Raw genomic sequence first — 17307 nt, 5'->3', positions numbered from 1 at the left:
AGTTTTATGTAGTAACTATGTAACTTTAGCCAATAGTAGGTCTACTACAATGGCTCCCTGTAACAGTTCTACTATCTAATATAAGTTTTATCTTTCCGACTAAAAAAAAAGGTGGCTTACCAAAAAAAAAAACTCAAATAAACGAGTGCAAGTAAAGGGCTAGGCACTTGCTAATCATAATGAGGAATAAAACTCTATCTAGAAAGTATGCAAAAAATACAAACAAAAAAAAAACAAATATTCAATGATCATAAACAAAACATTGTATATACTTCATCAGTCTTCATTTATATGGCTATATCTGACCAGCCACGACGTTTAAAAAAGTAATAAATACTTTTAAAATTTGTGGTCTAAAATAAGTCTCAGACAATTTGTGTGACTTATAAATCATCCTATTAAGGTAAAAGGTGACATTCTTTTTAGAGCAAACTAAAAAAAGAAAATGTGTCATATATAGATTGAGATAGTAGAAAATATAATGACACTAATGTATTGAAGTGAAAGAAAAAGGGTAAATATTTACTGCCACTAGGTATTTTAATCTAACTAAATTAACTTTAAAAATTAACTAAATCCATCTTATGCACTTGAGCAAAACTAAATTTTATTACAAAAAATGAGTTGTAAAGTTCTGCAGATTAGTCTGGCTGCACAACTTTAAAGGAAGAGACTTTGAGGAATATGAAATGATCTGATCGATCGTATGTCAATTATTAAAGGAAAGATGCCTGCAAATAATGGTGGCGAAACTTTCTAGAATTATTGATTCCTCACATATTTTACAATGAAAGCATATTCTTTCAACTTTTGCATTTGGATTTTAAAATAAATTATTTGGTGTAAAGGTTCTGGGACAGGCCAAAAAGGCAAAAAAATTAAGAAACAAAAATACGCCGTTGCCGGGGATCGAACCCGGGTCACCCGCGTGACAGGCGGGAATACTTACCACTATACTACAACGACTTTACTGTTAATATAATCCAGATAATAGTATTAAAATATTATCCAAATGCCAAATTCAAAATTAAAATTTGAAATAGAATTTTGCAAAATCCTGTCCAAAGACAAAGCTTACAGAAATTATAAACTAAAAGATTTGTAAGATTTTTAATTCTTTATTATTCAAACTTATAAAATTTTTGTAATGGATTAGAATTTTTTTTTTTAACCAATGGATCACCAATGATAATTTAAAGGCAGAATACATATACGGTTACTTAAACTTGTCCAATATTTTCATCTAGCTACCTTATTGAGGCTTGTTCCTATTAGATACTCCAACCTTACTGACTATGTGCCTATTAAACACAGAAGGCTGACATGACAAAAAAATATTGAAAGCCGTTTTTCTGTTCAACTGTCAACCGGATATAACGGTTTTTCTGGACCGGTTTTTATTTGACGAACCGGGTCGACTTATGAATGTGATTGATATCTACTCAACTAATAAAACGATACTCCACTCTCTTCCCTCTAAATATATTATTGCTCTTTTAAATTTTTAATATTTTCTTAAAATAGATCTTAATCATAAAAGTATATGTCTAAATCTTTTTCTGAAAAAATGAATAATTTTTTAAAAATCTTTCATAAGCTATATGTTTTAAGTCTATGAGAAAAAGAAGCTTTTCTTTTTCCATCAAATGTTGTAGATGCTTGCTCTGAGCTATAATTACACGAATGCTTTTTGTTGCACTTAGTTTTTTTTCCTAGTTTAAACATCAAGTATTCAAAAATTATTATCCGACAACAACAATAACAACAACACACAACCTAGTAAATCATAAATTATTACCTGACTAATTTAAATTCGCATCGAGTAATTTCAGTAAAAGAGTACGGACGGAAGAATTGGCGGTCTCTCTTAGTAATAATTAGAGTTCTTTCATTCTTAAGTTTGCTCATTCACCTTAATAAAGACTATCTTTTGTCTCTCTATAAGAAAAAATTAAGTTAATATATCATAAGGAGAAGTACTTAAGTGGCTTATTAAAAAAACTCAAATAAGTGAGTACAAGTAAAGGGGCTAGGCCTTATGTTACTAATCATAACGAGGAACACCACTATCTAGAAAGTATACAAAAAATACAAACCAGAAAAATCAAATATTCAAGGATCATCACTAATCATCATACTATGTGATGATATTACTTTACTTTATTTGTCTCAATTTATGCGTAGTATTATTTGACTAGCCACAAAGTTTAAAATAAAATAATGACTCTTAAAATTTGTTGTATAAAATAAGTTTTAGATAATATATGTGAGTGTGACTGTAAATCATCTCATTAAGGTAAAAGGTGATATCCTTTTAGGGTCGACGAAAAAAAGAAAATGTTACATATATAAATTGAGATAATATAAAGTATAATGACACTAATATAATGAAGTGAAAGAAAAAGGGTAAATATTTATCGCTACCGGGTATTTACATCTAACTAAATAATTAACGTTAAAAAATAACAAATCAAAGGAAAGATGCATATCATTTAACCATAGTTAAGAGTTAAAGAGCGTAGATAAATATGTTACATATTTATTGACTTGATATAAACATCCGATGTAAGTAAATATTAATTACTAATAAAAGGTAAGCAAGAAAGTAGAGCAAAACTAGGCCTCCGGGGGCTACAATGATGGAACAGAGGTATAATCCCGAAGACAAAAGGCAATGTTACTAAGGAATAAAGAACAAATTCAATGAAATAACTAGAGAGGATTAATTGCTTTCAGATGATCATTACAATTAATATAGATATGGCAATGGGGCGGGGCGGGGTGGGTGTATTTAGCCTTAACCTGCAAAGACTTCAACTCGCCCCGCATAGCAAAATTTTATATTTTCAATCTGCCCCTCATCAACCCGCATAAACCCGCCCCGCCCCGCCCTGTAAAGCAAATCATTTTTCATTATTTTTAAAAAATAAATGAACTAGCACAAGTTTAATATTTTATTTTTTCTCCAAATTGTTAAATCCCCTGTATGATTTGCTCGTTATTTATATGAAGAGGATTTTTCTTTTTTTGTCTTATGATACAACAGTCATCATGGTTATTCTTCTCCTTTTTTTTTTTTTACAGGGGAAATATTTTTTTTATGAAGGAAACCAAACAAAAACTTGTGCTGACAAATTATAAATTTGTGTCATATAGTGCTGACTCATATTTCTGAATGCCGCACCTTTTACAACTAAGATATACTACTTTTTTTTCAATTTTCTTATTATAAAGATCTTTTATTTTCTTGGTATCAAGATACTTTATAGGTTAAAGTCTTTCAGTATCTATGATATAGCGCACTAGTATAACTTTGATTGTTACATAGCAGATTATGACTGAAAACAGTTTAACTCTAGTGTGGTTTAATGATATAAAGAATCTTTACTTAAAAAGGTTTACAAACAAAGAAGTAAAATTAAACAACAAAATGCTTGCAAGTTGTAGCTGAAAATTAAAACCAGAAAAATAGAAGACTAATTGTTGCTTTGTACAAACTACAGTCTGGAGGAAACTCGCGAGGAAACCCGCAACCGCCCCGCACCGCATTAGATTTTCAAAAAACAGTTTCAACCCGCCCCGCATAAGATCAAACCCACACCGCCCCCACATGGAAGAAAAGGTTCTGGGACAGGAAAAAAAAAGGCAAAAACTAAAAAACACAACGCTGTTGCCGTGGGAACCCGGGTCACCCGGGTGACAAGCGAGAATACTTACCACTATACTACAACGACCTTGATGTTGTAGACTACCCAGCTAATCCCAAAATATTGAGCAAAATGCCAACTTCAAAATATCTCTTAAAATAAAACCTGTCCAAAGACCAAGCTTACAGAAACTATTAAAGGTTTCCAAGATTTTTAATTCTTTATTATTGAAATTTTTAAATTCTAAACTTTGTAATGGATTAGATTTTGTTTTTCACCAATGATAATTTAAAGTCATATTTAGTTTAGAGGATCTGTCATTGTACACTGTTTGCTCAAAAGTTATCGTGTGCTTTATGAGTGCAAAACAATACAAATAAGTTACGGGAAAATCATAGCAAATCGTAATAATCCATTGGACCAAGCGAAGAACATGAAAATAAGTACTCAAGGTTAGGAGAAGAAATCTTAACAGCTTTTATTGACAATATTGGTTTGGTCTGCCTCTCCATGAAGAGGTTCAGAGCCTTACAATGGTGTTTCCTCTTCCCATAAGATGGGTATCTTTTTCTCTTCTCTCTCTCTTTTGTGAATAGTGGTGAAGAAGCAGCCCCCCTTTCTAGGGCTTCCGCTCTTAGTATTTATAGATGTGAGCTTCGTGAGCTGGCAATAAATGGCCGTGGCCACGCTGAGGTTCCGTCCCCATGGGGGAATGAATGGGCCGTGCCTTCGTAGATTAAATCGGACAAGAGTCGAATCCTGTTATGAATAAGTGGCCATACCACTTATTAATTATGGATTAGCTCAAGACGAGATTAACTCCGTTAATTACCGTGAGATCGGATTCTGACCCATACAAACACGTTCTTGTTTTTTCTATCTTTTCTCAAACTTGTGATCGAGTTCCATTTTCCAAATACAGCCAAACATGTTCCATTAGAAATAAAAAATAAAAACACAAATGTAAATCAAAGGTATATAATAAAATCAAGATCATCAAAATTCAGCGCTTACATGCTCAACTATGGCACATTCTCAATTAACTACTCCTTTGTGGTTTAGGAATGACAGTGGGGCGGAGCACGACAGGGCATGTGCAGGGCGAGTTTGGCTTAACCCACAAAAATTTCAACTTGTCTTGCCCCCGCAATGCACCCCCATAAGAGCTTCCCGGCCTCGTCTCGCATAGGATTTAACACGCCCCGTCTCGTGCTACCCGCCGCGCCCCACTCCGCACCCGCCCTGTTCTATTGCCATTTTTACTGTGGCTACTCCCATGAATTAGAAAACAGTTAAACAAGCAATTTGTAGAGAACACCATCAATAAAAATAATATATTTAGCGAAAAAAGTTCACTTTTCTTTTGTACCAATTGTCGTATACTTATGTCACGTATAAAGCGAGAAATTGTACTTTGAGAAATGGGGTAGTTGGTCCAACTCCACCTGATATAAGAGACTCCCTGATATAACATCATATTTTAGTTGAACCAAATGACACCCGAATTTAACTTATTGTATAGTACTTCTAAATTATTGAGATTAGCTATATAGGGTACTAGGATGTTTTGTGCTTGCTTCGATTTGAACTGCTCTATTCTTTGAATTTATATGACTATATCTTTTTTGAAACATTTCAATGCAATTGAGATCATTTTATACATAATAAAAAAGTTATTTTATACAACTTGGAGGAACTCAAATTTATTAAATATTTATGTTTTAGATTTTGCTAAGATGTTTCTTCAACTAAACTAACTATTTAACCATTAAACCAATCGCTTCTATCTTAATTTTGTTGGGATTTTAAGTATATGATATGCTTAAAATAGGGTGAATGAGAAATGGAGGGAAATAAAATTTTTAAGTGAAATTTTAAGTTTTCCCCCTTGGCAAAGGGACATTGTCCTATATTGGAAGAGGAAGAGGTTTTTTTATGGGTATATAAGCAATTGTTCTTCTTCTAGCTCTTAAAGAGTTGAGAAGAAGACAAACCTCGTGCCGTCGTCGTCGTCGCTCGGCTTCGGCTTCGGCTTCGGATTTTCCCTCTTTATTGGTGAATAAATAGCCATTTATGTTATGGCATTTATGCTGTGGCTATTTTGCATAAACAACCATTCTGAAGAGTTGCACCTCTTCAGATTTCAGCCCAACTTTGGCAATAAATACAAGACTATTCTGCTCAGAATTTCCATACGATTTTCTGAGTTTCTCCTCCTTCTTCTGCATACTTTTAACATCAAACAAAGCAACAGTAAGTGTGATTTGCTACCAAACTTTGTGTTCGCTAAAACACTGGGGTTTGAAGTACCACTACACCAGTGTGTAATTCGTTCTATCCTGAGAGAAAATAATCCACAACCTTGGGTACTAGGAGGGGATTAAATTCCTTAAGGAAACACTGTGAATTCAGTGGGCTCGGATTAAAATTCTGTTTATGTTCATTTATATTTTCTAGAATTATTTTACAAATACAGTTTACTAACAAGCTTAAGAAATTTAATATATTTTCTGTATTTGTACTCACTGTTTCTGGAGAGTAAAACCTTTGTGGTTTTGTACTCTATTAGAGATTAAAATCTACGTGATTTTAACATTTGTGTCATTCTTTTACAGAAATGACTAATGATAATGTGAACCAAGCTGTTCCAATGGTGACTGCCAATGCCTCAACGAGCCGAACAACACCGGCAGCATTGGCACCGGCGAAGAAACCCGGAAAATTTTCTGGGATTGATTTCAAACGCTGGTAGCAAAAGATGTTCTTCTACTTGACTACTCTAAGTCTCTAGAAGTTCATCAAGGAAGATGTTCATGTGCTGTCCGATGAAACTCCAGAGACTGAACGCTTTCTCGTGATTGAGGCGTGGAAGCATTTAGATTTTTGTGCAAGAATTATATTCTAAGCGGGCTGGAGGATGCTTTGTATAATGTCTACAGTGGCGTGGAAACGTCAAAAGAACTGTGGATTGCGCTTGAAAAGAAATACAAAACTGAAGATGCCGGGTTGAAGAAGTTTGTTGCTGCAAAGTTTTTGGACTATAAAATGGTAGATAGCAAGTTTGTTATTACCCAAGTCCAGGAATTGCAAGTGATTATTCACGATCTCCTTGCTGAAGGTATAAGTAGAATTAATACTAGTGTTGGTAGTATTAATTTTATTATGTTTACTAACAGAATTTTCATTGAAGGTCTTGTCATCAATGAAGCATTCCAAGTAGCAGCGATGATTGAGAAGTTGCCTCCATTGTGGAAGGACTTCAAAAATTATTTGAAACACAAACGCAAGGAGATGTCCCTTGAAGATCTCATTGTTCGGTTTAGAATCGAAGAGGACAATAAAGCTACTGACAAGAGAGGCCGTGGAAACTCAACAATAATGAGAGCAAATATTGTTGAAGAGAACAAAAAGAGGAAGAAGGCTTCTGGACCGAAATACAACCCAAGCAAGAAGCGGTTCTTTGGAAATTGCTACAACTGTGAAAAAGCTGAAAACAAATCTACGGAGTGTCGTGCTCCGAAGAAAGACAAGAAGAAGGGTCAAGCAAACATGGTTGAAAAGCATGATGATGTTGATGACTTGTGTGCTATGCTTTCCGAATGCAACTTGGTGGGCAATCCTAAAGAGTGGTGGATTGATTCTGGAGCCACTCGCCATGTTTGTGCTGTTAGAGAAGCTTTTGCTACTTATGCACCTGTTGGACCCGATGAGACGCTTTCTATGGGAAATGCTGCAAAGGCCAAGATTGAAGGATGTGGGAAGATATTTCTCAAAATGACTTCCGGCAAAGTGGTGACTTTGAACAACGTCTTTCATGTTCCCAAGATTAGGAAGAATTTAGTCGCTGCTGGACTTCTTGTTAATAATGGTTTTAAATGTGTATTTGTATCCGATAAGGTTGTAATAAGTAAGAACGAGATGTTTGTAGGAAAAGGTTACCTCACCGAGGGCCTTTTCAAGCTGAATGTAATGGTTGTTGAAAATAATAATAAAATTTCAGCTTCGTCTTACTTACTTGAGTCAAATGAATTATGGCATATACGTTTGGGTCATGTCAATTATAAAACCTTGCGAAAAATGACTAATTTGGAAGTATTGCCTAAGTTTGAATGTGACAAATCAAATTGTCAAGTATGTGTGGAATCTAAGTATGTTAAACATCCTTATAAGTCAGTTGAAAGGAATTCAAATCCTTTAGACTTAATTCACACAGATATTTGTGACATGAAGTCAATACCATCTCACGGTGGAAAGAAGTATTTCATAACTTTTATTGACGATAGTACTCGATATTGCTATGTTTACTTACTTAATAGTAAAGATGAAACAATTGACGCATTCAAGCAATACAAAAATAAAGTTGAAACGCAACTTATCAAGAAAATAAAAATGATAAGAAGTGATAGAGGTGGTGAATATGAATCTCCTTTTGAACAAATATGTTTAGAATATGGAATTATTCACCAAACAACGGCCCGTTATACGCCCCAATCCAATAGGATTGCAGAAAGAAAGAATCGTTCATTAAAGGAGATGATGAACGCATTATTGATAAGTTCTGGTTTGCCACAGAACTTGTGGGGGGGAAGCCGTTCTTACGGCTAGCCGAATACTAAATCGAGTACCCCATAGCAAAACACAATCCATTCCATATGAAAAATGAAAAGGAAGGAAGCCCAACTTGAATTATTTTAAAGTGTGGGGGTGTTTGGCAAAAGTGCAAGTTCCTAAACCCAAAAGGGTAAAAATAGGACCGAAAACCGTTGATTGTGTTTTCATAGGATATGCGACTAATAGTAAAGCATATCGATTTCTGGTTCATAAATCAGAAAATCCCGACATTCATAATAATACGGCTATAGAATCAGATAATGTTGAGTTCTTTGAAAATATATCCGTATAAAAAGGAAAGTGAGTCGATTGGTGAAGGATCTAAATGACCTCGGGAAGAAACAAAAGAAAGTACACTTAATCAGGAGGATCCAAGATGTAGTAAACGTCAAAGAACGTCTACTTCATTTGGACCGGATTTTGTGACTTTCTTATTGGAAAATGAGCCTCAAGCATTTAAAGAAGCTATGTCTTCTTCGGAATCATTATTTTGGAAAGAGGCAGTCAATAGTGAAATAGAATCCATACTGAACAACCATACATGGGAATTGGTTGATCTTCCTCCTGAAAATAAACTGTTCGGTTCTAAATGGATCTTTAAGAGGAAAATGAAAGATGATGGCACTATTGACAAATTTAAGGCAAGACTTGTGGTCAAAGGGTATAGACAACGAGAAGGTCTTGACTATTTCGATAATACTCTCCAGTTACAAGAATTATGTCCATACAAACGTTAGTAGCGTTAGCTGCAGTTTATGGTCTTGAAATTCATCAAATGGATGTTAAGACAACCTTCTTAAATGGAGAGTTGGAGGAAGAAATTTACATGGAACAACCTGAAGGGTTTGTGGTTCCAGGAAAAGAAAAGAAGGTGTATAGACTTGTTAAGTCCCTTTACGGACTAAAACAAGCACCCAAACAATGGCATGCGAAATTTGACCAAACAATGTTGTCAAATGATTTTAAAATAAATGAATGTGATAAATGTGTGTACATTAAAAATATTCCAAATCATATAGTAATTGTTTGCTTATATGTGGATGATATGCTGATAATGAGTAATGACATTGCCAACATAAATGCGACTAAGCGCATGCTAACTAGCAAGTTTGATATGAAAGACTTGGGAGTTGCTGATTTAATTCTGGGAATTAAGATCCATAAGACTTCTCAAGGTCTGGCATTGTCACAATCTCATTATATTAAGACAGTACTTGAAAAATTCAAGCACTTGGGCATTAAAGTTGCAAAGACTCCAATTGACGTGAATCTTGCATTAGCAAAGAGCAAATGCCAAAGCATACCACAATTGGATTATGCTCGTGTGTTGGGTTGCTTAATGTACATCATGAATTGTACACGATCAGATATAGCTTATGCTATAAGTAAATTTAGTCGATATACGAGCAATCCAGGTCAATCTCATTGGATGGCCATGAAACGAGTTTTGGGGTATTTAGTACATACCCAGGACTTTGCTTTGCTCTACAGTAAATATCCTGTGGTCATTGAGGGATACTGTGATGCAAATTGGATCACTGGATCAACTGATTCCAAGTCCACAAGTGGATATGTATTCACTATTGGTGGAGGAGCGGTATCTTGGATGTCGTCCAAACAAACTTGTATTGCCCGCTCTACAATGGAGGCTGAATTCATAGCCTTAGATAAAGCCGGTGAAGAAGCTGAATGGCTCCTGAATTTTTTGGAAGATATTCCATTTTGACCCAAACCGTTGGCACCAATATGCATACATTGCGATAGTCAAACGGCAATTGGAAGAGCTGGGAGCGTTATGTGTAACGATAAATCTCGTCATATACGACGAAGACATAAAACCGTTAGGCAATTACTCTCTAGAGGAATTATCACGATTGATTATGTAAAGTCAAGTGATAATGTGTCGGATCCACTTACAAAAGGCTTAACTAGAGAGGTAGTTGAGAAATCATCAAGTGGAATGGGACTGTGGCCGAGAACAAGTCATAGTGGTGGTAACTCTACCTAGAAGACTGGAGATCCCAAGATCTAGGTTCAAGGAGGTCAAACAAAGTCATTAATGACGGTTCAACACTGTCAACTAAACTTTTGGTCCATTCTCGTGATGAGACAATGTTCAGTACCAAGGATAAAACATTAAGGTTTTTTAATGATTTCTAAATTTGATACGGGGTATATCAAATAGTGTATCTACGGGATGACACGTTTAGGAATCACCTATGTAAGTGTGAAGTGTTAGCCGCTTCAAGGTGAACTTTGTAAGGCTAGTTCTCTACGCACTTATGAAACCAGGCGGTGCTCATAGCTGAAACGAACACAACAATGAGAACCAAAGACGGTTAAGGGTTGGTTGTGTGACTTATGGTTGTCTAGGTATACACCAAAGTTCGACGGTTCGATGATCAAATCTACCGATTGACCGAGTATATCCGACTTAAGTTCACTTCAGAAAGTTCAAAGGGAAACCTACTTATCCAGATGCAATTAATCCTTGCTTGCGAATCACACAATTTTTCATGCATATTTCCGTGATATAGCAATTCCCCATTCATGTGGGGGATTGTTGGGATTTTAAGTATGTTAAATGCTTAAAATAGGGTGAATGGAAAATAGAGGGAAATAAAATTTTTAAGTGAAATTTTAAGTTTCCCCCCTTGATGAAGGAACATTGTCCCATATTGGAAGAGGAAGAGGTTTTTTATGGGTATATAAGCAATTGCTCTTCTTCTAGCTCTTAAAGAGTTGAGAAGAAGGCAAGCCTCACGCCGCCGTCGTCGTCGCTCGGCTCGGCTCGGCTTCGGCTTCGGCTTCGGATTTGGATTCGGATTTGGATTTGGTCAAATGATTGATTGATTAATTTTTTGGACCAAATTTATTTGTTAATAGTAAAATATTAACAAAAATGTTATTAAATATTCATTTTAATAGCAGAATATTAATTTTAAAATAAATATTAATATTAAATCCAATCCCCGTTTTTCCAGTTATGTAACTGAAAATTAAACTACCCTCTTCAATTTTTCCTCTTTATTTTCCCTCTTTATTGTTGAGTAAATAGCCATTTATGTTATGGCATTTATGCTATGGCCGTTTTGCATAAATAGCCATTCTGAAGAGTTGCACCTCATCAGATTTCAGCCCAACTTTGGCTATAAATACAAGACTATTCTGCTCAGAATTTCCATACGATTTCTGAGTTTCTCCTGCTTCTTCTGCATACTTTTAACATCAAACAAAGCAACTGTAAGTGTGATTTGCTACCAAACTTTGTGTTCGCTGAAACACTGGGGTTTGAAGTACCACTACACCAGTGTGTAATTCGTTCTATCCTGGGAGGAAATAATCCACAACCTTGGGTACTAGGAGGGGATTAAATTCCTTAAGGAAACATTGTGAATTCAGTGGGCTCGGATTAAAATTCTATTTCTATTTTTTATTTCTATTTATGTTCATTTATATTTTCCATAATTATTTTACAAATACAGTTTATTAATAAATTTCAGATAGTTTGGAGTGTGCTATATGAACCATTCGTATTCATCCCACATATTTAAATCGATATCATTCGAAAGTGACAATATCGTATCTCTATACCGTTCTATTTGTATTCACTTTATTTCAATATTCAATAATTGTGTGTTTTCCAATAGTAGAAACTCTACATTTCTTGATGAGTTAATCTCTTGGCATACTAAAATGACCCCTAATAATACTAGGCATTGTTAGGTGTTTGCCATAATTTTCTTATCATATTTGGTTTTCTTATCTCTTGAAGGAAAAGGGCAATATAATTACCTTAACTTGGTTTTCCTTTTTGTAAAAGGAAATTATAAATCTCCAATATTTGGCTAGACCTTTTTCTTGTAGGAAAAGGTTTGGACTTCTATAAATTGAGGATCCTTCCTTCACATTCAGTAGCATCCACAATGTAGCCATAGGGGGCTTGAGAGTCGTGTCTATGGGGAGAACTTTACGGGACAAGTATTAGTGTGTCACTTGTGTTTGCCTCTTCGTGAGGTTGTTCTTTCGATATTTTGTACTCTCTTTTTATTATAGTGGATTGCTCATCTCCGTTGTGGACGTAGGTCAGTTGACCGAACCACGTTAAATGTTTGTGTCTCTTTTGGTAGATTTCTATTTGTTGTATGATTTATCGTCGTTCAAGGTTTGCTTTGCTAGCTTCCGCATGACACCTGCTTTTTCGGTCCTAACACAAATAATTATCACCCTTAAACATGTAAATAAATATTTTTATATACATTCAGTCCAAAATAGTTATATTACTGATAGGATCGTTCTATAATACCTTTTCCATCATAAAAAGAACCACGGCTCTAGAGAGTCAATTAACGTATCTGATTTTCTTAGTGAATTCGTACAAAACAACAAATTTTCTCAATAACAACCTTGGCCTATGTTACATCACTTATGCACAGTGCACTATATATAATGTTTTGTATAATTTTAATTTGATTGGGTAGGTAATGTAATATTACCAAATCTGATTTGAAAATATTGTCCTACCATGAGTAAAAATCAAATATTGATTATGTTACCATAATTAAGTTTCAAGTACAGATTAGCATGATATAATCATTAATCAAATATAGATTGTAATAATATAATTAAGAATCAAATATATTTTATAGTCCTTGATATTTTCATTTACCCAAACAAAATAACATTTTTATGAGTAGAGTTAAAATTAGATGTAACTAAATTATAGGAGTAGTAAATAATAACCAAACACGCAACTAAATTTAGTAAGTGTCAGTTTTATTTGCAGTGACTGCTAAGAAACGTCATGGTAGGGATGAAAACGACTTCAATTAGATTTTCCTGTTTATGAATATATAGATTGGTATGTTATTAATTATTTTGGCAGCCCCGTTTGACCAGTAGGTTTTCGCTAGCACTATAAGAGGGCCTGCACCTGTAGTGAATTTCTTTATCAGTTCCCTAGTCTTTTATAGAAGAAATTAAACCTGACTATACGAAAGTCCGAAAACTAGACCACAATTAACAGCTAGCGACATGGCTGCCAATGGCATTTCCCATGTAAATGGTTCGCTTGGAAAGGTTATCACTTGCAGAGGTCAGTTTATTAATATTTTTTTTTTTGGAACCCCCATGAAACCGCTACGGTCTCTGCCACAGCCTCTGCCCTTCAGGTGAGCACTCTGTGCGCACGTAAACTCAAATGGGATGTAAATCGCACTAGGCAAGCCATGTGCGACAGGTTCGAGTTCAACCCAGAAGGCATTGAGGGGGGATCGATCCAGTTTATTAAATTTTGTTATATAGGAACATTGGGATTTTGTTCTTTCACCATATAGAAATTAACAGAGACGTTATATATATGATGTTGTTCTTGTTGTTGCACCAGCTGCTGTGGCCTATGGTCCGGGGCAGCCCTTGGCCGTAGAACAAGTGCAGGTGGATCCACCTCAGAAAATGGAGGTCCGAATTAAGATCCTCTTTACTTCCATCTGTCATACAGATCTCAGTGCTTGGGAAGGCGAGGTATATATGTACTACCAAGATTCAATCACATCACATATACATGTTCTCAATTTATTTGTTACTAACTATTGTGGTGATTTTTTAATTGGTGTAAAGAACGAAGCTCAACGAGCTTACCCTCGAATTCTGGGACATGAAGCCTCAGGGTAAGTCAAACTTCAAACAGAAAATATATAAAAGTATTTCTTTCTGAAAACGTACTTATGTAGAGTGGTGGAGAGCGTGGGAGAAGGGGTGACAGATATGAAAGCAGGAGATCACGTAGTACCAATATTCAATGGAGAATGTGGAGACTGCGTTTACTGCAACTCTACAAAGAAAAACAACTTGTGTGGCAAATTCAGGGTGGATCCGTTCAAAAGCGTGATGGTCAACGACGGCAAGTGTAGGTTCAGGAATAAGGATGGCAACCCCATCTATCATTTCCTCAACACTTCCACATTTAGCGAGTACACTGTTGTCGACTCTGCTTGTTTAGTCAAGATTGACCCCAATGCCCCACTTGACAAGATGACCTTGCTTAGCTGTGGCGTTTCCACCGGTAATTTATCACTTCAATTTTTAACTGTTACTCCTTTAATTTAATTATTTGATCAAATATACGGCTATCAAATTTGGCCCAAGCCCAAATGACTCATCCACTCCGTCCAAGGTTGGGGTGATTATTGGTTAAAATATCATGGTATAGCCAGTTTTCACACTGATCAATGAAAAATAGCCAGCGTTTATCAAGTCAATGAAAAATAGCCACTATTTTGCTGCAACAGGGACCGGTCCAGTATAATATACGGGAGTTCGGGTACATTTATGTACGAACTCCAGCATATTATGCTGGACCGGTATACTTTGCTAACTCCTGTAAAATTTGCGGGAGACTGGAGCACCAGTGCTCCAAACTCCAGTATATTATACTGGACAATTATACTTGCTGGAACTCCCGTAAAATTTGCGGGAGTTCCAGCATAGTTATCCTGGAACTCCCGTAAAATTTGCGGGCGTATTTTTTCGGATTTTGAACAGTGTTTTCGCTCAGATTTAAAGTGGCTAAATTTCGATGACTTTTGAAACTTGGCTATTTTTCAACGACCAGTGGTAAATCTGGCTATTTTTGAATTTCTCCCTGATTATTGTCCCGCTCATTTATTGAACTCAACTCATCTTGACTCAACCTATCTCACCCATTAAAGTTGGGCTAATTTTAAGTCCAAATTATTTCATGAGTAATTTTGCCAAAATATCTTAGAAATAAATTTATGTTTTTGTTTGATACGTTATGTATGAGTATGACCAAAACAAAGAAAAAAGTCTTATTCAGTGATTATACTATTCATAAGAAAACAACATATATTAATTAAAGATTGATAAGAGTTGGGCAGGTTGGGCTATGACACAAATTTTGGTCCATCTTTGCCCAAGTAACTTTTGGGCGTGTTAAATGACCCGCCCAATTATTGACTCAACCCGTTTTGACTTGCCCAAAATGTGCCAAACCCGCCCATTTGACACTCCTAATAAAAAATATACATCTAGTACAACGAAATACATGAAAAAAAGAGTAGTCCTATGCTCAAATCATTCCCCGATCACGTAGGGACCGAGGACGTGCCGCACTCTAAGGAGTATGATGTGTACAGTCCATCCTAATACAAGTATTAATAACTGCTTTCACGGCTCGAACTCGTAACCTACAAGCTACACGGAGATAACTTTACCGTTGCTCCAAGATTCCAAATACCAAAAGGACAAGATTTTTGGTGTCCTACTTGTGCAGAAAACTGCTATTTCTGAACTTGTTTCAATAATTTTGCAAGTTGTGGATACAACTAAAGAGAAATGAAATGGATGATTAATGATGTAGGTTTAGGAGCTGCGTGGAACACTGCTGACGTTCAAACAGGGGAAACGGTGGCAGTGTTTGGATTAGGAGCTGTCGGTTTGGCTGTAAGTTCCTAATTAATCACTTTTCTGTCTTTAGGCTTTACAACAATATGTTTCTGTACTTGTTAAATGGTTTCATCCCGGACTATCTGAGAATTAGAAAGGTATTTTTACAAAAATAATATTATAACTAGTAACCATCCATTAATTCATAATTAAATGATATACAGTGATTATTAATAAGTGGGCCTGAAGCTCTTTACTCTACTTCTTTTATACTCAATTGTGAGTGTCAACAAGAGCATAGGCATCAACTTGATGTTGGATTTCTTCAGGATATCTGTTACTTCAACCGTTGACACAACTGTCCCCATTCCCATGCCCTTCTAATTAATTAGGACATCAATTTCTGTCTCCATCTCTTAGATGTTGGATTTCTTCAGGATATCTGTTACTAGTAGTAGCTTTCTCCCTTCTCTATTCATTACAACTTCGCCACGTTGACTCGTATTAGACCGTGACACAATTCATGGAACTAAGTCAACTAACATAGAGATTTGTCATAGTTTTTATTAGATCAAGGCAATTAGTGTTTCAATTTACTTCTCCATCCTAACTTTGATTTACTTCTCTATAACCCCCCCCCCCCCCCCCCTCTTTTTATGGATTGAAGCATAAAAAGGAGAATCTATTACAGTAACAGAAGGTGTTAAACATTATCTTGGCAAATATTATGTGATTTAAACTGACCAGTCTCAAAATAAGATTAGCAAAACAATTAATTCAAATTTCAATTTGGGTGCAGGTTGTGGAAGGGGCACGGACCAGAGGTGCATCGAAAATCATAGGAGTGGATATTAACCCTGAAAAACGTATCAAAGGTAAACTATATATATATATATAACTCTTCCTGAAAAAGAAAACCATTAAGATAGAGTAATCACTAATTAATTTTGGCGGCTGCTATTAGGATGAATAGAAAGGCATCCATGCATGTGCCTAATTTCTGGTCGAAGCACACAGTTTGTAGCAAGTATTAAATGATTAAGTAGCTGTGAAGTTTGACAGCTACAGAGTCTGCTCTGAATTAATTAAGTTGACAATTAGACAAATAATTTAGCCCCTAATGCTACTTTTTATGCTCCTAAGGTCAAGCAATTGGAATTACCGACTTCATAAACCCCAAAGAAATCGATATACCCCTGCATGAGGTCAGTTCTTATAAAGAAACAAACTCCAAATACTAATTTATAAATAGGATAATTATTTTTATTTATAATCACATGGTATTTTGACTTGGGGTGCAGAAAATAAGGGAAATGACAGAAGGAGGGGTACATTATAGCTTTGAGTGTGCTGGAAATTTGGATGTTCTACGCGAGGCATTTTTGTCCACACATGATGTAAGATTTATTTTATTCTTTTTGCACAATAAATTAGCATAAAAGAATGACTGTTGACAAATACATATACAGCCCATTAAACTTGGCCCAATATTTCATTTGGGCACTCTAACTAACTTTTGTTCCATTTTGGCCCTTCAACTCCATTTTTTTTGTTCCACTTTAACACAAAAATTTTCCCCCCAGGTAAAATGTAGAGCGTGCAAATACCCAACTGTTATCCCCCATCCCATTGCCCCCCCCCC

At 35.5% G+C, this 17307-nt stretch overlaps 1 protein-coding gene and 1 non-coding gene across 3 annotated transcripts in view; one reads left to right on the top strand and one right to left on the bottom strand.

Moving 5' to 3' along the window:
• Positions 1-894: 894 nt before the first annotated feature.
• Positions 895-966, bottom strand: TRNAD-GUC. Its single transcript has one exon. It is a non-coding gene; the product is annotated as a tRNA-Asp (tRNA).
• Positions 967-13162: 12196 nt separating this feature from the next.
• LOC109237070 (alcohol dehydrogenase-like 4) overlaps positions 13163-17307 on the top strand; it is a 5797-nt gene continuing 1652 nt past the window's right edge. The window contains exons 1-8 of one of the 2 annotated variants that reach the window (XM_019403322.1): positions 13163-13353; positions 13645-13781; positions 13878-13927; positions 13991-14322; positions 15640-15722; positions 16465-16540; positions 16809-16870; positions 16967-17062. In XM_019403322.1, the coding sequence (XP_019258867.1) occupies positions 13293-13353; positions 13645-13781; positions 13878-13927; positions 13991-14322; positions 15640-15722; positions 16465-16540; positions 16809-16870; positions 16967-17062 (897 nt within the window). In that variant the 5' untranslated portion in view covers positions 13163-13292. The remainder of the gene's footprint in view (positions 13354-13644; positions 13782-13877; positions 13928-13990; positions 14323-15639; positions 15723-16464; positions 16541-16808; positions 16871-16966; positions 17063-17307) is intronic. The other variant, XM_019403321.1, reaches the window with a different exon arrangement.

Source organism: Nicotiana attenuata, unplaced genomic scaffold (genome assembly GCF_001879085.1).
Source record: "Nicotiana attenuata strain UT unplaced genomic scaffold, NIATTr2, whole genome shotgun sequence".
Taxonomy (NCBI): domain Eukaryota; kingdom Viridiplantae; phylum Streptophyta; class Magnoliopsida; order Solanales; family Solanaceae; genus Nicotiana; species Nicotiana attenuata.
The sequence above is the reverse complement of the archived record's forward strand: the minus strand, read 5'-3'. Positions and strand labels throughout refer to the sequence as shown.